The sequence below is a fragment of the Anabrus simplex genome, chromosome 6, assembly GCF_040414725.1.
Source record: "Anabrus simplex isolate iqAnaSimp1 chromosome 6, ASM4041472v1, whole genome shotgun sequence".
In the NCBI taxonomy this organism is placed as follows: domain Eukaryota; kingdom Metazoa; phylum Arthropoda; class Insecta; order Orthoptera; family Tettigoniidae; genus Anabrus; species Anabrus simplex.
In genome coordinates, this window is record NC_090270.1 from 74,735,617 (window position 1) to 74,757,723 (window position 22,107).

The window sequence follows — 22,107 nt, forward strand, 5'->3', positions numbered from 1 at the left end:
CATAATGGGCGTGATGAGGTAATTTGACGCCCATATCATGATAATGGGACGAATGAACTCGTTTTCAGTCAAAATATATTCCCTGCTACAAATGTTTGTTTCCCAGTGGAAATTTCCCGGTTAAGAGATTAAATGAAAGAAGATTCACTTGAACATTTTACTCCACCAAGATATTGTGCCCTAACACATCAATGAATGTTTAAAAGATAGTTATGTGGATTGTAGATGCATCAAATGAACTTAATGTTTTTATAACTATATAGACATGTTAATACATTCATTGAATTTGGTTGGTTTGGTTAATCTACTATGTATTGAATGGGTCAAGTACCTGATGCCCAACAGGGAAGTTACGATTTCCCTCATTTAACCCTGTAATGTTTTAATTGGAAATGTTTTATAGTCTTTTATAATATACAGCAGATGAAGATGCCCAACATTTGGATGAAACATGTACTACTAACTGAATAAATGAAGTATTGAATAAGTGGATCTGTAACACTGACATGTATGTGTATTTTTATGTAAGCGGCATATTTTGAAGATGGGTAAAAGAGTATTTGATACAATTATAAATTAATGTTAGGCGATAGGCACGTGGAAAAACAGGCAAAACCTATGAAGTTTTCCCACCAGAAGGAATGGAATATCGTTCCCTATGACATATTCTGGAAGATGATTCACACACATCAATGAATTATTATTTGCCATTGGGGCTCTATCCCATATTGAGCCGTGCTAATCGAATATAGTCAGCTGCTCTGGAATTTAATTTTAATCCAGACACCGAACACAAATTTAGAGAAACGTTTAATGTAATGTGAATTGTTCAACCGCAGGGCAGCACAACAGCGGCTATTCCTGTCCACAAAGTACAGCTGACCAGGAAGATAACTGACTGTGCATGCCTGCTACCCTCTTCTACCACCCCTATTGTGCCACATGCCTTAATGCCCTCATGGTTCAGGCAGCTTACTGGCAAGCACTTTGGCCAATCAGAATCCTACGTTTTTATTTAATAATTTACAAATATATGGCAAGAAATGTTTACGCTTTAAAAGACACTGCAAATCTACACGCCAAGAGCTTTCATTAGAATGCTCTACTATGTCAACTGATTCAGCTGTTCTCTCAAACTCGCAGTCCACAAAAATGAACCAAGTGTTTTAAATATATAGAAGATACGTAATTAGACCACATATTTTTCTTTACTCTAAAGTCAATATAGAATGAGATTTTTAAATTTCTTCAGAATATGTCAATGCTATGAAAATATTGTGCAATCGCTGCACAGTGCGATCTATTCCACGTAGGACCTCCAACACAATTTGTTACCGCCATCGTGGCGGGTCGGAGATTTTAACCTTCATTAGTTAATTTCAATGCCTCGGTGGGTCTGTGCTGTCTTCAGCATTAGATTCCATCATAGGTAGAGCCCCATCATCACAAACGCGCAGTTAGCCTATTAGGTATCAACTCAAAAGACCTGCACGAGGTCTCCGAGGCCACACGCAATTGTTATTAGTTACAGCTGGACAGAGGTAGGATTGTTCTTTGTCACTGGAGGATCTTTTCACATTTTACACTCCTCTCAAGTCTCTCTGCATACCCTCTTATGAAAATGAAAATATCCTAACCCTGGCTTTAAAGGATTCAAATATTTCAGTATCAACTTCACTTTAATAATTGAGGAAGGAATATGCTTCCTGCTTAAAATTTATGATCAATTTTTCACATACAGAGATGACTTCTTTCGTTAAAATTCTTGTGTTGGTAATTAATTTCATTTGTACTGGTTACATATCCTTGTGATCTACCAAAATAGGATGATTTAATATAATAAATCTCTCTACATATATTTCTGCATACAATTACAGTAGTGGAGAGCAGTGATACTTTTATCATTTTTGTGGCTTAATTTGAAGTATTACTTTATTAGTACCCAAGAATAAAAATATTTGGTAAGTCTAGGCTGATCCTAGCATAAGGACAGAATCTGTCAACATATGTCCAAGTTTCAGTTTAAGCCAATATATTTCTATGACATTAGTTTCTCTCGTAAGCTCATCTGAGCTAATTTTGCTTGCATACAGTACTGTTGCACAAAAATAATATGCAACAGCAGGTGGAAGTCCGAGCCTTGTTCAGAAGAAAAGTACAATATAAGCACTATGCAATTCAAATAGATTAAGCGCATTTGACTTTTCTTTCCACTGACACAATGATTCCAATGATGACAGAACTACAGTATATACGGGGAGACAACTAACACACTTGCAGGATATTCATCAGACTACATAAAATACATTTCATTTTTATCACAAACAATGAGGGCAGTGTACAAGTTACAACTTGCTTATTCGCGCTGCCATCGTCATGAGTGCAAGACTCTACAGAAGACGGCTGCACCTTTACAGGGCTCCTAAGGTTGATGTAAGGAGGAAGATTATTTACTTTTGATGGCAATGGCAGTGGAGATGGCATACTGTATATTGGTTTAAGATTGAACTATCAGATGAATCTTCTGTTATGTGTTGGGATATGTTTTTGTCCTTTTTGAAAATGGGAGACTATGGAAATATAGTGTCTGATTTGCTACTAGATTGATTGTGAATACTACCTTAGCCTTGGTCCTTCATTTCTTTGATATTTTGTCACAAATCAGAAATATTCAACTACTTAAGTTATTTTCAATGCCTAATTGTAATGTTTCCTTTTTAAACAACCCAAAATAAGGAAATAATTTATACGATAAAAATTGTTTAACTACAATGAAATACTTCAATTGTTGGACAGAAACATGCATTTTGGACAAATACATGCTTACTGAACACTACTTTTATCAGACTTATCAGTAAATGACTGATTAAAAATACTTCAACATTTCTCAGCTCAATGTTTACACATCAGCTATTTTCACAAAAACAACTCAACCGAACAGTAAGAAATACATTTTATTAATTCCTTTTGATTGCTTTCCAGTTAAAATATGTTGTATCTTATGGCTAGCCCAGATTCCAATCCATCAGCTTCTGTTAAAATATTTTGGAGTGAAAAAATTAAGTTGTGTGTTTATTGTTATGTACACAATTTTGTTTTTAAAATCTATTACGGTATTATTTTTGTGTTTTCTCCTACCTTGAGGAATATCCTGTTGCTACATAATGAACTGATTGTTCATACCCATACAAAATACTCTCTATCTTTCCTTGTAATCAAACCGAGTCTGTGATACCTATATACAAGCCATACATACATGACTAAGTTAGCATCAACCCTACCAGAGCCTGCCCGATAGGGGAATGTAATGATGCAGCAGGAAGCATACAATCCTAACATTGGATTTGTATCTTCAATTTTCTTCCTGCTTTAGTAACTTGGCCATCAACTTAAGGACAAATAATTACATAATACACAGCATAAATACATATATACATTGGTAGTCTATCACAGTAACTGCAAACATTACTCACACAAAGGGATTTAAATTTTGTTTTACTGTTTACAGTAAACATTAATTTAATTCTATACATTATACAGAAATACAATTTTTAACATTCATTTTATCCACTATATTGGTGAGAGTAATTACTGGAAACAAAGGAACAAATGAATAGGAAAAACAGTAATGCCCCTCTGAAAGGACAAGATAGGTGAAAATGAAAGTTAAGTAAATCTTATATGCAAGCCATGCACTTGTGAGGAATGTTTATGCTTTTCATGTTATTGTCTGGCAAAATATGAAAAAATGAGCAATGAAATGGAATAGAGAAAAATAAATTATAATTTTAAGCTCTAATTAGAAATTTCTTATAACTACAAAAGGGACCATTACAATCTGCGAATAAAGTTTTTTTGAATAAAATACAAAAACCTGTTTCTTAAAATAAACAGCAAAAATGTTTCTCTATTCCTTCTTCCCATTACCTAACATAAACCATGTATTCCAACTTTAAATGGGGTAATGACCAGCACTACACCCAGTATGAATTTTACTTCCTGAAAGAAATCATTTTTAGAAATCTAATTTAAAGTGGATGTATCAGGAAGTCTGAAATTTACAAAACTCTTGCTTCCACCAGGATAACAATGTTACTCTTAAATCCACACTTCAAAGTTCTTAATGCAAAGCAGCCTTTATGGATATTCCATATAATCAAAATTATATTCTAAATAATATTGGGAGACATTCTCTGAGAGATTATACAACATTTTAAAAGGAAGTTAGCATGAGGTTATAAATACAGCCCTATATAAGTTAAAGAACCAATTGATCATATATATTATAGGTATGGGAACGCACACCACGTTACAATAATGAGAAATCAGCCATGTGATCATTTCATTCAACCAAAAATGTCAAGCAACAATTACACACAAATCAGTCATTGAATACGTTATTTTAATATAGGCAGCCGTCAACAAGATACAATGGTACATATATCAACAGCTGAGGTGGTGGAACACAAAGTACAAGACTCATCAGGCCCAGCAATGAACCATTCATGCTGGCATTAACTCTCAATATATACAAACACATAGATTTCCATAAAATGTTTTCTTGACTTCGTGAAGTTATAAAGGCTTTATATATTTATATAAAATGCAAGGTGGGTTCATTATATTTTCCTTCTTTAGAAATGCTTTACTCAGTAATGGTTGTCAAGGGCAGTTCCCGTCAATTACTGCACGAACACATTTAACATTGAATCAAGTTGTATAGGTGGAACCATACATAGTTCCATAGGCTTTCCTTGAAATAAAAGATATAAAACATGAAAAGCTTTTGTGCTTGGGAGGGTCCAACCCTTGCTCACAACCCCTTTCTGTTTGCACTTCATAGCAAAGCCGAGGGTAACTTGTGTCAGTCGAAATAATTACATCACTGATGCCTATCAAAGCGTTCTACTTTTTTCATATAATTTTGGACATTACCTCAGTCTGAACACTCTCAACTAATCACAGTTTGAATAAAATTATACACTGGGCTCTTTCCTGCATTTCACTTCTTGGCATGTCTTGCAATGCTGTCCTTGGACAAGCTCCCTCTACGGGTGGATCTTACCCCCCCCTGCGGCCCCCACACCCCCGGGGCTCGGCCCCGCTGACACTGGTGGAGCCATCTGAGCCACGGCGGCGCTTCCAAAACAAACACACACAAGAGCCACATTAGCGTGAAACCAACAACGCATATGTTAAAATGATCTCATTTTACAAATGCGCGTTTTCCGGAGGATTTCTCTCTTTCTTTTACGTGGCTTTGGTACTCACTTGGTCTGCTTTGAACCATCAGGGACTCGTGCATTAGTCAGGTCCGACGTTGAAACGTTGGGCACACCTCCAGTGGCACTTCTGTGAAGACGCATACTCACCCTTCTCTCCTGAGTTTCACCCGTGCGACCACGAGGGGAAGCTATAAAACAGAGACCAGTATGTTGTAAGCCAACGTAAACTCACCTGTAATCTACAGAAATGTATAGGAAGTTATTAAAAAGGTACAACTAAAAAAAAAAAAAAGAAAGAGCACGAGTGGAAGAGGTGGCACAATTGGAAAGACAGTAGAAATCCCAAGCACTCACAAAGACGACACAACATGCAATTTGCTGCAAAACTGGCAAATGACGAGTATCTAATAAGTGACTCCAGATTAAATCAGTGAAAAATGTACTCTCACCAATTTTGATAATAAGAGATAGCAATGACACAAAATATGTCCCATCATTGTCAAATAAATATTAACAGCTCTACTTTATGCCATGCATTCCATTCAAGTTAGTTGTTAGCCCTGAGGATTTCCCATTTCTTTTTATAAATCACTGTATACTAACAGATGAAAAACGATCTGGACTGCAATGTCAATTTCGTCAGTCTTTTGGAGAAATATAAGCTCATTCTGCTCATTCCGTAAAAAGAATGAAATCATTCAAGATACACATTCAACTCTTTTATCCAAAACTACAGAAGTGTTTTTACCATGCTGTTCATTGTTCACATTAAGCAACACTGAAGCCAGAATATCTTCATCTTCCAGGGAAGACATATTGATACTTATTGACTGATTAGTTCTGTAAGTGTTAAGTCACATATAAGATACATTAGCGTTGTGCACTGGTCACACTGCTGCCAGATTTGCCATGTAACGTCAGTGAGTGCCCTACCTAAGTCATACAGTACTAGTCTTTGTCTCACGTCTTCTTTCATCCAGGAAAAAATAACTTTTGTCTTTTGAAGGTTCAATGATTGTCAGTAAAGGTCCATTTTTGGTCTGTACTTTGCGACAGGAGTGTAATAACTACTGAAATAAACGATTACTACAGCATGTTAATCAATTAGAACTCCCAACAAATGTTTGCAATGGTTCAGCCACACTCTATCCTCCACTAACTCTCGTATTTTGTACCTAAAAGTATTCACATTATTCACACTGGTATAATGGTAGCAATATTACAGACACCCACCGTAAGGATTCAATTCAACAAATAGCACTCTCTTCATTCTTGTACCTTCAAATTGCAAGATATGTTATGCAACAGTCTTCTATATTAGAAGCTTAACTTTGTTTTGGACACTCCACCTAATCAACACTTACAAATTATGTTTTACAACTTAATTCTATCTCATTTACAGTAGAACTAGTTTTGGTCTATTCTTTAGACCTTGCAGCCGCTTCTTTCCACTTCCTAGGCCTTTCCTATCCCATTGTCGCCATAAGACATATCTGTGTCGGTGCGACGTAAAACAAGTAGAGAAAAAAAAAAACTATTGTTCTACGTCAGTTTCTGTGAATGTGAGGCATTGCGGGTCAGATCCACTGATTGTTTTTTGTTTTAAATTCATATCCATCAATTCATTCTTCATCTTCATGTTTTGAATTCTGGTCTGTGGAGGATTTTGTACTTTTAATTTAATTTAATTTAATAAATAAATAAATAAATAAATAAATAAATAAATAAATAAATAAATAAATAAATAAATAAATAAATAAATAATATTGTTCTAAAAGAATTTGTCGTACTGATTGTGACTATTGGAAAAGAAGAAACAAGTGTTGTACTTTCCATACCTATAATGAGAAGTGCTCTGCAGTTTATAAATTAATTCTGATTTGTTTCCCCTGAAGTACCATTAAATTTCCTTAAAATGAAATTTCTGCTGCATTGGTGTTCATAAAACTATAAACTTTTTTAAACTTATAAACTAATGGAAAACAATCTTCTTAGACCAAAAATTGTGTTATTTGTCATTTGTTATATTTCAGAATATCAACTTCATGAATATATTCTACTGTACATTAAATTATACCATTCACTCCAGCTTAATAATGTAAATACCTTCAGTATTCCAGTTGAAGGCACCTGGGAATATACTCAACACCTCCACAACCTCTATTCGCTGCTAGCACTATGGCCTCTTCAGTAAGCATATCTTGTACTTCAATATCAAGTACAGAAATATCACCTTATTTATCTACCCTTCACCAATCACTTCAAATTTCTGCACGGGTTTTTAGTACATAGTAACACTATGACCACCATGTGTGTACGATGCACAGCGGTATTTTGATTCTGGCCATGTGCATCACATACATTTATGCGTAACATCAATGGAAAGTGCTCATGTTGGATCCAAAAACACCAAGTATCAATTCCCGGTGGCCAGTTTAGTTTTGGATTAGTACATCACTTGGGTCTCTGCAGGCATAGACAGTGTGGTTATGTGACGTATCTTACCCATGGTTTGACTGTATTTGCTTGCAAGTGGCATTAAAGTTGAAAATAAGCCAGTGAGTCAGAGATAAAATTCTTGTGGCTGTTTATTTACTCCTGATGCACATAATAGATTTACATGAAAAAGAAATTCTGAACCCATTGGAGGAGTTTAGTTCTGCCAGTGATTTGCTTTTTGGATCATACAGAGGTTCTGATAAGGAATAACTAGTTTTATCTTCTAGTGGGCAGAATAGTAAAAGCGAAGGCAAAGATATTCCACACAAGAAATAGAAAAATTCCATCCTCCTACAAGGTAAATATCTGTGCACCACATCTGAATTTATGATTGCACATTCTAACAAAAATTATCCGTGTGCATCACATAGTGTCACATAACTTTTAAACATATGACAGATTTAAAAATTTTAAAAAGGATTATTTTCTTTATCTCATCCTTAATCTAAAGATATTCAATATAAAGAACATGACCAAAACACAAAGTTTATGAAAACTATGCTGGGGTCAAAGTGTTAAGAAGAAATATATGGCACCCACCAATGAACAAAACAAATGCTTTCAAACTTCATATTCTTGTTCTATATATGTGAACAAATTCATTAAATATGTCATACAATCCTGGTTTTTCTTAAAATCGCTACTCAGCTGCAAATTTAGTCAAAACATCAATGGTATTAATAATTAAGACAATACATGACGACATGTCTTACAACCCTCACCATTTTCATTAAAAGTAATTTACCAACCAGTAGTGGGGCTGGCTGTGGTGACAGGTGGTGTTGTTCCAGGAGGAGTATTCACCATATCAAAAGCAGTTTGAGTTCGCCTGCTGGTACCACCTACACCAGTAGCACCAGAAGCTCCTTGAGCCGTACGAGATGTGTAGCGACGCTCCCTCTGTTCTTCAGGCCCACCATGTCGGGAACCACCCTACAAAAAACGATTGTATTTATCTAGCTATAGAACAGTAACAAGTCAAGCTGGGAAAGGAAAAGCAATGTGTAACAATACTAAATACACACAAAATTATGATTTAAGCAACATGAAAGGAACAACAGTCTAGGCGAGCAGTGCCCATACAGGTCAACTCACACTAAAGGTTGTTCGTGAAGTAGGAGTAGGGCAGAGGGCATACTGCTGTGACTACATTACAGAATTTGGTTACGCTGCACAGATTGAGCTCAAATACTGCTAGTGATGGACTAAAATTCCTTTTAACCTTGCAATAAGAATGCTGACACAGGTGACAGCTGTAAAATGAGAGGATCTGGTAATTTAACTCCGAAGGTAGACTGGAACAAAAGTATGTCTTTCAACATATGGGTGAAAGGTCAAAATGCTTAATATGTGGTACTGTCATCACCAAAAAGAAATATAATGTAGAAAGGCACTTAGTGGCGAGATTTAAGACCACATTGTGGCCATGATCGTTAAGACATGAAGTCTATACGGTCTGATACCATAGTTAGCCGGTTCAACACCTCTTGGTGGAAAAAGATTTCACCATGAGAATTTTAATCGGCAGTGTACGAGAGGTGGTGGTATACAAATACCTATCACCAGATTCAATTACAAACCTCTTCACAGTGTTCATATTGACAGGAGTAGGCTCTTTCACCTGATGTTTCTTTAAGCGAAGAAGAGATTAATTGCGAGTATGATAACACTGATGGTGATAACAGGAATCATGCAGCAAGTGATGTTCCAAATCAGGTTATGAACAATTTCTTATGGAACAGTGCATCAGAGGGAGATGTTCAACCACCGTCCTCAATGACATATCTTGAAATGTCAGGATGAAAACATCTGCCAACATGAAATTCCAAACCTATCAAGTATTTCAACAGAATGCTTGCAGTAACTTTCCTACAATTACTGTTAAAAGAGGCAAATAGGTACGCAATGCAGTAGATTAGCAAAAATTCTAAAAACATCTCTCCCGCCTCTAGAACTAAGCAAGACCTGGAAAAACGTCACATTGCCAGAAATGAGGATTTTAAATATGGGAATGTCAAAATTACCAAAGAACAGTGTCATAATGGTCATATCATTTGTGCTACATGGTTCAAAACAAAGTTTTCTCGAAACCAATTTCAATTAACTCTTAGAGGGTGAAATTTAATATACTAAATCCCATAACAGGTTACCCACGAGCAGATTTTAATACTATCCGCGAAACTTTCAGTGTCACTTCGGCTCCCTTGTGCTGAATCGCTAGACCTCTGTTATATTCTAGATACGGTTTGGCAACCTCTGACACCAAAAATGAATTGATTATGCATCACCGTAAGACATCTGGTGGTATAATCACAAACTTCGAATACTATTGTTATTTTTACAATAAATCAATGAAATACAGGTGAAAAATGAATTTTTGAAACCTATTGCAATGGCTGAGAAAATCCAAATACATCACATATATACCTTAGAACACCTACTTGGAAAAGAACATCAAGGTCTATACTCTGTGAGGGCAGAAAAATAATAGAAGGTGTAGAAGACTGCTGTGATACTGGAAACAGAAAGAGATGCTCTTTCCCTCAGTAAGTCGATTGAACGATCTGCTGCATATACTGAAAAATCGGTTTCCACAATTTAGAGAATTAAAACATTTCCTGCCTCTCCATGCCCCCTAGTAAAAAGAGGTAAGCCACTCTATTTCATTGATATTATATGGATAGTATAGAAAAATGTCCCAAGACATGATATGTATGTGTGACATAAATGTGAGCTTTAGATAATAACGGTTTGGAAAATATACATCGATCACACTATCGAAGCAATTCAGTTTACATTCCATTCAGTTGGCAGTTCTACTGGAATAGTTCGAGCTCCCTCCTTGCCCCTCATCCCCATAAAACGAAGTTTAACTAAAACTTTCGTGGATAATATATTAAAAGATCAGAATTCCAGGGAAACTGGCGGACGTAGTAATAAAAAACTCAACAGACGGCAGTAAACAACACGTACATCTCGCTGAAAAGAAATTCCTTGTGAGAGGCTATCTTGTTCAGTCAAGTGTGCGTCGTGAGTTCTGAAATCAGCCTTGTGCAATTTATATAGCTATTTTGCAAAAGAGAGCAATAGGTTGTTTCAATTTCAAACTCTACGGATGTAGATGAAAGTGATTTTTCATTGGAAGAGTACAAAGACGGAAATTCAAGTATTGAGTCTTCTCAGTGCCAGAGCAACTTAAGTGCCCCAGAGAATGATACATCTAACGAAAAGATTGACATGAGTAACTTGAACCCACGACCTTCAAGTACCATTTTGATATATTGTATAATATTAATCATGGACCAATTTTACACTCATATTTTGATAGGGTGACTGAGCCTACAGAGCAGGCCTGCTTTTCGCTTTTCTTTTTTTTTTTCATATTGAAATTTTGACATAATTCAATAGGAAACCATAATTCAGGGAAAGAAATGGAAACAACAGGCAACACCTCCATCTAGAACATGTAGAACGAAAGACTGGTCTACCCCAACACTATCCGATCAGGGCTTTGATTGGCGATAAATTTATTTGTGGAATGACTCTTGTGCCTTTTAAACTTGCCGCGAAAAAAGAAACCAACAATAATATCCTGCGGACCTCTGCGTTGGAGTACATCCAATATTCTAGGTAATTAATATTATGTGCATATGGATATTTATTGCTAGTGTTTGATAATTCTGGATGAGTTTTAATTTGCCATATTTTCGGTCCCCGTACAGACATAAAATGCTTCCGACTGCGTAGGGTTAACTTTGACGTTCTTTTATCTCTCTAACAATACTAATGAACCAACACCTGGTCAGCCTGGTTACAGCCCATCTGCAAAATTTGATTTTGTGGTTGAACATACCAACTGGGCGTTTCAATATCATTTCATTCCACATCAGGATATCAGCACAGATAATAATAATTTCGTGTGGCTATTTCTAGCCGGGTGTAGCCCTTGTAAGGCAGACCCTCCGATGAGGGTGGGCGGCATCTGCCATGTGTAGGTAACTGCGTGTTATTGTGGTGGAGGATAGTGTTATGTGTGGTGTGTGAGTTGCAGGAATGTTGGGGACAGCACAAATACCCAGCCCCCGAGCCACTGGAATTAACCAATGAAGGTTAAAGGTTAAAATCCCCGACTCGGCCGGGAATCGAACCCAGGACCCTCTGAACCGAAGGCCAGTACGCTGACCATTCAGCCAACAAGTCGGACATCAGCACAGATGAGAGTCTAGTTCAGGAGTGCAGAATTCCAGGGCACCAGGTCGCCACAGCAACTGTGATTTTGCTACTGGCACTCAAGTTTTGGTCCCCAGAAAAAATCTATGCTCCTTTTTTTCATTCTTTCTTCTCTTAATCATCAATTCGCACCAAAGCCCCATGACATATGGTCCCTGAACAAGCTTAAAACCACGTCACGATCTTCTCGAAAATGTATAGCTGCGAAACCAAAGAGAATATATATCTATACAGGTTTTTCTGCACAAGACCATTGTTGTATATTGATAAATGAGAGACTTAGTACTAACGGTAGTGGATAGTCAAGGTGCATAACGCAGTTGGCCCTTATCTGTTATAGCAGCAGAGCCTTCTGTGAAAGGAGTGAGAACTAATTACTTCACAGTCACATGTAGTCAAAATTACAATGAATCTACGGTACTGTGTTACTTTTCAGTGGTTCTATGCATGTTCTTTGTTATTATTCAAGTTTTAATAAATGCAGGGCTCAGGCCTATAAAAAGTAAATCTTGTGTTTGTGCAGGTGTTCAAAATTGTGCTAGCCTTCGAACAAAAATGCAATAAGAAACCAGAGTGTTTTCTTATATATATATATATATGTTTTCTTATATAAATGATTTGAGTAAAGGAGTGGAATCAGAGGTAAGGCTTTTTGCAGATGACGTTATTCTCTACAGAGTAATAAATAAGTTACAAGATTGTAACTCCAAAATGACCCTGATAATGTTGTGAGATGGACAGTAGGCAATGGCATGATGATAAACGGGGTTAAAAGCCAAGTTGTGAGTTTCACAAATAGGAAAAGTCCTCTGAGTTTTAATTACTGCATTGATGGGGTGAAAGTTCCTTTTGGGGATCATTGTAAGTATCTGGGTGTTAACATAAGGAAAGATCTTCATTGGGGTAATCACATAAAATGGGATTGTAAATAAAGGATACAGATCTCTGCAGATGGTTATGAGGGTGTTTACGGGTTGTAGTAAGGATGTAAAGGAGAGGGCTTGTAAGTCTCTGTTGAGACTCCAACTAGAGTATGGTTCTAGTGTATGGGACCCTCACCAGGATTACTTGATCCAAGAATTGGAAAAAATCCAAAGAAAAGCAGCTTGATTTGTTCTGGGTGATTTCAGACAAAAGAGTAGCGTTACAAAAATGTTGCAAAGTTTGGGCTGGGAAGAACAGGGAGAAAGGAGACAAGCTGCTCGAATAAGTGGTATGTTATTATTACATTTCAATCAATAAAATAAGTGGTATGTTCCGAGCTGTCAGTGGAGAAATGGCGTGGAATGACATTAGTAGACGAATAAGTTTGAGTGGTGTCTTTAAAAGTAGGAAAGATCACAATATGAAGATAAAGTTGGAATATAAGAGGACAAATTGGGGCAAATATTCATTTATAGGAAGGGAAGTTAAGGATTGGAATAATTTACCAAAGGAGATGTTCAATAAATTTCCAATGTCATTGAAATCATTTAAGAAAAGGCTAGGAAAACAACAGATAAGGAATCTGCCACCTGAACGACTGCCCTAAATGGAGATCAGTATTGACTGATTGATTGAATGTGATGACCAAACAAACCAGTATAATTTGACATAATTCTTCACAACTCCCATACATATTAAGCACGGATTGAGAGAAAACATGCAGAAAATATGAGTTCTTCCATAATCAACACAAGAGTTGAGGCTTTCAAAATGACAGTAAGAGAGGCTGTAAATGAAGTTAAACCTGAAGTCAGAAATGTTAAGAGTTGTAGTATGTCTACAACCAAGTAAAAGAAAATTCTAGGAAGTGTGTTATAAGGAGCGTTTGAAAAAATTACAGGTACGACACAATGTAAATACAGTAAAATACCAGCATAACAAAATTTTGGGGACCTCAGAAATTTTGTTATTGTGAAATTTTGTCATACTGAAATAAGTCCATTCTTAAGAACTCCCCTATTGCTAATCATGTTGAAGAATCTATGTTATTTCAACATGAATTTACACATAAAAACCTTAATACTGTATTTACTAAATGAGAGGGATATTAGGATACATATCCAGAAGAACCCAGCTTAACCGAACTTCACTTAACCGAAACCCGGCTTAAAAGAAATACTCTGGCATTTTCTTATATAAATTATATATAATATAAATTATATTTTAATATTTTGTTTTTACCCTGTCGTTCTTAGCCGTTGATATTAGTAATTCTCTTGCTATATATGCTGAGAGCTACTAGGCAAACCATATTTTTATGACTTATGCCAGAATGCACGCGTAGCATAAAACATAAGTTTCTTACCCTCTAGTTCGTTCCATGTATTAAAAAAAAAAATCTTGAACAAGCCAGAATTATTATTACTGTATTATTATTCATCATGAAGATTATGTAGACTGTGCTAAACGTTGTTTTATTTGCGGGAGTTTCATCTTGTTTACTGTTCGGACTATACTGCAGCTTCTGTTAGGAAACCAGGGAAGTCCAGCGATCTTTCTCCATATTTTTCTTTCACCCAAGGTTATTTCACTGGCCTTGCAGTTCTATACTGTAGTTCCAATGGTTTTCTTACCCCACTGCAACATGAAACAACTGCTCATAACGGTACTGTATCTTATTCTACCAACGCTGTCTCAGGCATCTGGACTGGATTCTTTTGAAATACAGTAGCAAGGTACAGTATACAGTAATTAGTTGTGTTAAAAGTACATTGGCAAGTGGGTGCTTATTGAATGATGTCAACTAAACGTAAACACACTGTAAGCATCGAAAAAATCGAAGCAATGAGAAAGGTGGAATATGGTGCAATATGGCAAAATGTTGTTGCGGATTATGGAGTTGGTGTATCAAAAGCGGTGGATTGGGTAAAGACAAAATATATAGCTGACGAAACACAAGTTAAATTTTAAAATCTTCCCAGAAACATCCTTAGCATGAATAAAAGAAAAATCTGCACCAGGTCACAGAAAGAATGCGGAGAGGATTATGGTTTCAGCATGTGCTAATGTTTCAGGCATTCATAGGCTGCCACTAATGTGGATAGGAAAGTTAAAAAACCCTAGAGCTCTTAAAAGCATTGCCGCCGCTGCCTTACCAGTCTATTATAGAGCTCAAAAAAGTCCCTGGATGTTGTCGCAACTTTTCGAAGAATGGTTCTTTCAAAAGTTTGTACAAAGCGTTCAATATTTTTGAAATCTAAGGGATTGCCCAAAAAAGCAATTTTGTTGATTGACAATGCCCCAACACACCCAGGGAAGCTGATAAGTGGTGATGATGTTCGTTTTCTGCCCCCTAATGTGACAAGCTTAGTTCAGCCCATGGACCAGGATGTTCTGGAAGCATTTAAACGCCATTATAGTGCACTTCTTCCCCGATCACCCTCCATACAGTCCTGATCTTGCCCCATGTGACTTCGCACCCTTTCCAGAAGTGAAGATGAAGCTGAAAGGGCGGCGTTTTACATCCGAAGAGGAGCTTCTGGCAACATAGGATCAAGTGTGAAAATGTAAACAAAGAAAAGTTGCAGAGTTGGTTCAGTGACTGGTTTTGACGTATGGAGAAGTGTATTGAGTGTGGGGGAAATGATTCTGAAAAAGTCTAAAGCATTCACTCACATTGCAAAACTTTCCTAGTGTCCTTTGTATTCTGAGTGATTGTGAATTACCCGGTAAAAGTCTTACGGATTCGTTGAAGTCTATGAACATGAAACATGTGACTTATTGGTGTGCCCATTTCTGGGAAAAGATTACATCAGTGACTCTTTGTAATCCCTGGAACAAACTGTAAGAGGGATTTTTACGGAAAATGAGGGAAATGATGACAACCTCCAAGAGATGGTGAAACAAATTCCAAGATATGAAAATGTTAACCAGTGTGAGGTGAACGAGTGGTTACAGTGAGATGATGCTGAACTTCATCTAACAGACCAAGAAATCGTGGATTCCGTGTTATGCCAAGGGTTGAAGCATCGTAATCTATGATCCTATCTATGATTGTATCCATACGCCTGGCATTCTTTTTAAAATTGGAAAGTGTTTTATTCTATGTATATACTTGAAGACCAAATCTTTTATACATATGTGATAATTTTACAAGCAAATCATATCATTCAAGCTCCAAAAAACATCAACCAAGTGTACAACTACGAAAATAAGACTTGAACACAGAAGTCAACCAATGAACTGAATAACACGCAAGACACGAACGTTCATGTGCATGAAGTGTTCCTACATATATTGTTTTTATCTTATATACTTATAAGTTAGTTTTAAGTGGAGATAGTGTTTTATAAACTAATTTTAAGACCTAAAGCATATCATTATAGACATACAATTGCATTGTCACACATAGTGACATACACGCCAGTTCCCGTTTTAACATGGCCCATTTGGACATGACCAAATACGTGTTATCATTTGGCATTCCCCAGACAATGCAATCTTAATCATAGCTTCGAATGTACTGTTCAGCTGAAGATGACCCTATGTAGGGGGTCGAAACTGGTACTGTAGCATAATAAGTGCAATAAATAAGTATTGATAGGTGGAAGTCCTTTCCTATTTCTAAAGGGTTGAAGCAGATGACTCCGACCTTGACAATAACAGTTCTGAGAATCTAGTTACAGCAGATGATGGATTTAATGCATTGCAGGTAAGAGTGATTTTGAATTTTTATTAAAATACAGTACCACACGCTTAATTACAGTACTGTAATAAAATTACTGTATACAGTATTCAGTTCAGTAATAACAAAAGAAACTGTTTCATTATTTCAGATTGCTTTGCGCTCTGTTGAACAAAGCAATGAATCCACTCCAGCTGATTAAACCGCTGATTAAACGGTAGTGACATAGTTGCACGACAGCACTGCACCAAGAAAATTCAGAAGAAAATCACTGATTTTATACAAAGAGTGACATTATGTAAACATTTTAATGTTAATATACAGTATGCACCTTTGCTTAACATAGTTTATGCATTTTTATTTGAACATTTAACTTCTGAAAATATTTACCATGTGTCATCCGAAAAAATGCGTAAACTGAAGTGGCTCTGCCCCCTTTATTTCGGATTAACCGGGTTCTACCGTACTTTCATGAAGTAATGATATAAAACACAGGTACTTGCAAGAAGTTTTTAGCGTCTCAAATTTTACCCTGTACTTTATTTCTTTTTAAAGTCTGTAATTTTCTTCTGAACATTCCCAGACACAAAAGAATATTCAAGGTACTTAGCAACCAATGCACTTGAATTTAACACAAATTGAATTCAAAACTGCCTTTACATTAAAAGAAAATAGTATTTTACAGAGTAACTTAAATTCAACATTTATCCACGTCATGATAGAACGAGTCTTCCAGAATGTACAGGGTGGCTTTCCGCACTTTCACTCACTTTGGTGTATCTACAGTGTAATTCATATTTGCTAGGTTCAAGTGAAATCTTAAATTCTTTTGTATTCAGCGTTTTAAGGAACGCCAAAATATCACATAGCAGGCAGTGTGCGGAGAAGCAGAATCCACTAACACTGGCGATGCCAACTGTTGGCGAAAAAACGTGGCTCATATAATCAATATAATACACACCGAATGATATGGTCAATTAAATTAATAAACTTCATTGTTTGTCCATACTGAACCAAGATTACAACATTTTATTATAATTTTAGGTCCACCTTATTCAATACATAAAAATTGTTGCATAGATGTAATTACAACATGTCCCTTCAAATTCATCACAATTTAAAACTATATTAACAACATGAAACTGTGTTAAAAATATACTGTCTCTAAGTTCATATTTTCAACAAGTCAAAGACTTGCGAATCTTATGCCATAAACTGATTAAAAACATATGCTAACCGGTTTGCTCACTTATGATATAAAGTGGATTTAAAAAAGAAATTATAATAGAATAGTCTTGAAACACTATGTGCTTAATTTATCGCACTTATAACTTCTCGTAGTATCGTAGTAGAAATAATTCAATAAGAACTACAGTGTCCCTTCAATTGAGCAATCCTAATGAGGTGGAAACGAGCAACTAAGTCCTTTGAGATGTTATCAAGATCAACGTTCGCAGTTCAATGCGGACCTGTAATAACAAGAATGTTATGAACCATCACTTCACCGATGAGGCAAGATAGGAAATTGTGTCTTATAACATAATTGTTTTTTACGTGACTCACCTCAAAAGGTTGCTGTCTATGTGAAACGCAATGAAGCACAGCAAGCAGTGTTGTGATAAAAATCAAGTGTCCAAGGTGGGTTGGGACTGAAAAGGGGGAGTAGGGGTGAGTGGAAGGAGCAACTGAGGAACGGCAATTTGTTGGAGCTCTGGAGGGGGTTGTCGTAAGAAGCAACTACCAAAGCTATTACGCATAATATGAAACACCGAACTATTGACCGGCACCTATACGTTTTTAAAAAACCCAATAAGGAAGTCAAATAGAATATATGATTTTTCAGAAATCTCATTTAAATTAAGGTTTCGATTAAAATACTGTTCCAGGTGTATATAGCAACACTCCATAACATCCAGCAAACTTCCTTTTCCTAAGTTCTCCAAGACCTCAATGTCATGTTCTATAGATGTGAAATTATGCTTTAGATCGTGCATATGCTGGCCTACCGCAGAAAATCTGTTATATTTTATGGCATTAGTATGTTCTGCATGTCTAATTTTAAAGTTTCGTCCTGTTTAACCTCGATATGTGCACCCACATTCATTACATTTAAATCTATACACACCCGATTTGGAATATGGGTTCGATCTATTGAGGCTGAATTATACAATACATCAGTATTATTATTATTATTATTATTATTATCATCGGTACGAAACGAAACCCTGACATTATGCTTCTTGAAAATATTAGTAAACTTATATACATCCTTGTTATAAGTAAATTTTGCGAACACCTTTTGATTGGGTTTGTCTTTGATCAAAGTGGTTTGTAAACGGTACCTAAACTTGTTGATGATACGTTCAATAAAGCATTCTCTAAAACCACTAGCCTTAGCCATTGAACGGATTATGTTAAGTTCTTTATTCAAATTAGCCTTTGTCATGGGGATCCTAAAAGCCCGTTCTACTAAACTATTGCATACCTGCCAAATTAACATAACCAAAAATCAGGAGATTTTGGTATAAAAATCAGGAGAAACAATTGGTCAAAACGGCTTATTCTACATGTCTTGCGCAATACAGTACTACAATATATTTATAACACTTATTGTCTCAAAACACGACTGTTGCTATACGATGCTACAAGGCTAAAAATTACTGTACATATCTCTATTCCCTCACAGGAAGTATGTGAGCGAGATGATCGGACCCAAAGCATACAGACCATTATGTTTAACCTCCTTCATGCTGAAAGCAATGGAAAAAATTATGGATACATATATCAGAAGAACGGTGCAACTGAACTCAACTTTACATGAAAATCAGTTTGCATACAGACCTGGCAGATCCACTGAAGTAGCACTCCACCAGTTGGTTTGTAAACTAGAGGAAAGCCTAGAATATAAAGAAATTGCACTGGTAGCATTTCTAGATACAGAGAAAGCCTTCAGCAATACAACCTTCGACTCTATGATCAAAGCATTGGAAAAGAGCAAGGTGAGTAAAACCATCGTCAAATCTATTAAATCCATATTAGACGGAAGGAAGCTAAAAGCAACCCTGTTTGAAGAAACGCTGACGGTTAGGGCCACCCAAGGCTGTGCTCAGGGAGGAGTTCTTTCACCTCTGCTGTGGAACCTTGTGGTGAACAAAATCATAGCTATGCTCAACGAACAAGGGTTTTATACAGAAGGATACGCAGATGACCTAGTGATTGTGGTATGAGGTAAGGCGATGAGTGTTATCCAGGACCTTGTGCAAAGATCACTTAAACTTGTGTAGAAGTGGTGTCGGGAAGAACAACAATCAGCCAACCCCAAAAAGATAACTCTGGTCCCTTTTACAAGAAGGAGAAAATTAGAGGGAAAGAGATCACTGAAGCACTTTGAGCAAGATATATATATGGAAGAACAGGCACTGCACCTAGGTGTAGTGTTACATAAAAATCTAACCTGGAATCCACATATAGAAAGGAACATAACCCGGGCCAAGAACTTAAAAGAGCAGTCAAGAAGACATGGGGCCTAAGAACATCAATGGTAATGTGGATATATACAATGATCATTAGACCGTTGATGGCCTATGAGAACTACACTGACAGAAGCCTTGAATACGTTACTAGACCTCCCATCACTATGCAATTTCATAAAAGGACAGGCTAGAATGAGTTCATATAGATTGGCACAATCAGAGTGCTGGAATGCACAAAGACCCAATCTAGGACATTGTAAAATTAACAGAGTAATAACAGAGGAAGTTCTACACATGCCTTCTGATCATATGACACCAAAGTACGACTTTGAAAAACTGTTTGAGACTCAGATAATAAAAAAAGACTGGGATATCAACAAATGGAATACTGAAAAAGAAGATATAGCGTGGTGGACTGATGGCTCAAAGACCGGAGATGGCACAGGAGAAGGGATCAACGGGGGAAGACCTGAGAGATCAATCCAGATGAACCTGGGCAAACACACTAAAGTCTTTGAAGCGGAAGTGACAGCAATAACAACATGTCTTGAAGAAAATCTGAAAATGAACTATAGGAATAAGAACATTTTCATTTTTAAGTATAGCCAAGTGGCCATTAACGCACTAGAAGCAGTCCGGATAGTATCCAGAATTGTCTGGTATTGCCATTCACTTCTCCTGAAGTTCTCAAAGTACAACATTGTCAAAATAATATGGGTACCAGGGCATGCAGGTATAGAAGGAAATGAAAAGGCAGATAAACTGGCCAGGAAAGGGGCAGAAACACATTTTGTAAGCCCAGAACCAGTATGCGGGATTTCCTATGGACAACCCCGACACTACATACGAAAATGGGTACAGAAGAAACAAATGGAGAACTGGAAAAATACTCCAGGATGCAGGCTTGCAAAGGAACTGATAAAAGGACCAAACAAGAAGCATATTAACACGTCGGGTGCCACGAGCCGCCATATGGCGTCACGGTGGTCTTCAAATTTGAGTTGGCATGACGCCATGTCGGCACACCGTTCTTGAAATCAGAGTTGGCGTGACACCATATGGCGGCACAGTTGAGTTTCAGGCGATGCACCATAGATAATCAGCTGTAACATCTATGTGCGTAAAATTGGTACTAAGTGAAGGGCGAACTTCAGGGTCTATTCCAGGTATGTATTTTTACTCTACGCCACTATGTGGCGCCACAGTATTCTTCCGAAGCCACTGACTGGCCAGTGATCATTGTCACAGGTGAAAGCGCGCCAGGAATTGTTTATTCCTCGTTTACGTAAGTATTATCACTCAGTTTATATAGTTGTGCAAAAATATAAAAAATGGAAGATATTGGTAATAATCTTACGAGGGAACACATACATGTGTTACACTCGGATTCGGTTGAAATTTGGTAGGAATATTCGTGGGAGGCAGTAGAATGCTAAGGTGAAAATTGCATGTACCCAGCACAAGTTTAAACGCCAAAATTGAACAAATAAATAGTCATAAAATTAGAAGTGCCGCGGGAGTATCGGGGTGTGGTGGAGAGGTAGGGAGGAGCGAAGCAGCGGACATGAACCAACCGGGCTGCATCGAGCTGCGCTAGCAGCCAGGTAGCGTATAGTTAGCGCGTTCCCCTTAACTTCCCGATCAGATGTGCAAAATGTAAATATGAAAATAGCACATGAAACAAGTGTACAAAGGACGATGTTTGAACAACAATGCCAATAAGGTTTGAAAAATTACAATGAGTAACAAGAACTCGGGCGTGCCGAGACGCATATTTTCATTGTTTAGAGTTATCAGAAAACTGTTCACAACAATATGTAATGTAATATAAGTACTTGTTTTGCATTTTATTACGGTTTTCATAAATATTGCGTTAATTTGAATTAGCACATAAATATCCCGTATTTGAAATTCGTATTGCACATTCCATGACAAAAAATTCTGTGACACCATATGGCGTCACGCTATATTTTATTTCCTAAAAATTGATGTGACACCATATGGCGTCACACATGACCATGGTATGGTGAGATAAAATTTACTTAGTACATCATATAAATACATCCCAAGA

The 22,107-nt window shown here is 36.8% G+C and overlaps 1 protein-coding gene across 3 annotated transcripts in view; it reads right to left on the minus strand.

Annotated features, from left to right (window-relative positions):
• The window catches only part of LOC136876141 (casein kinase I), a 120,468-nt gene that overhangs the window by 20,270 nt on the left and 78,091 nt on the right, over positions 1–22,107 (minus strand). For 2 of the 3 annotated variants that reach the window (XM_067149848.2, XM_067149846.2), the window contains 3 exons: positions 8,474–8,657; positions 5,272–5,413; positions 1,366–5,139 (listed from right to left, as the gene is read on the minus strand). In XM_067149848.2, the coding sequence (XP_067005949.1) occupies positions 5,049–5,139; positions 5,272–5,413; positions 8,474–8,657 (417 nt within the window). In that variant the 3' untranslated portion in view covers positions 1,366–5,048. Of the gene's footprint in view, positions 1–1,365; positions 5,140–5,271; positions 5,414–8,473; positions 8,658–22,107 lie in introns of those variants that run through there. The other variant, XM_067149847.2, reaches the window with a different exon arrangement.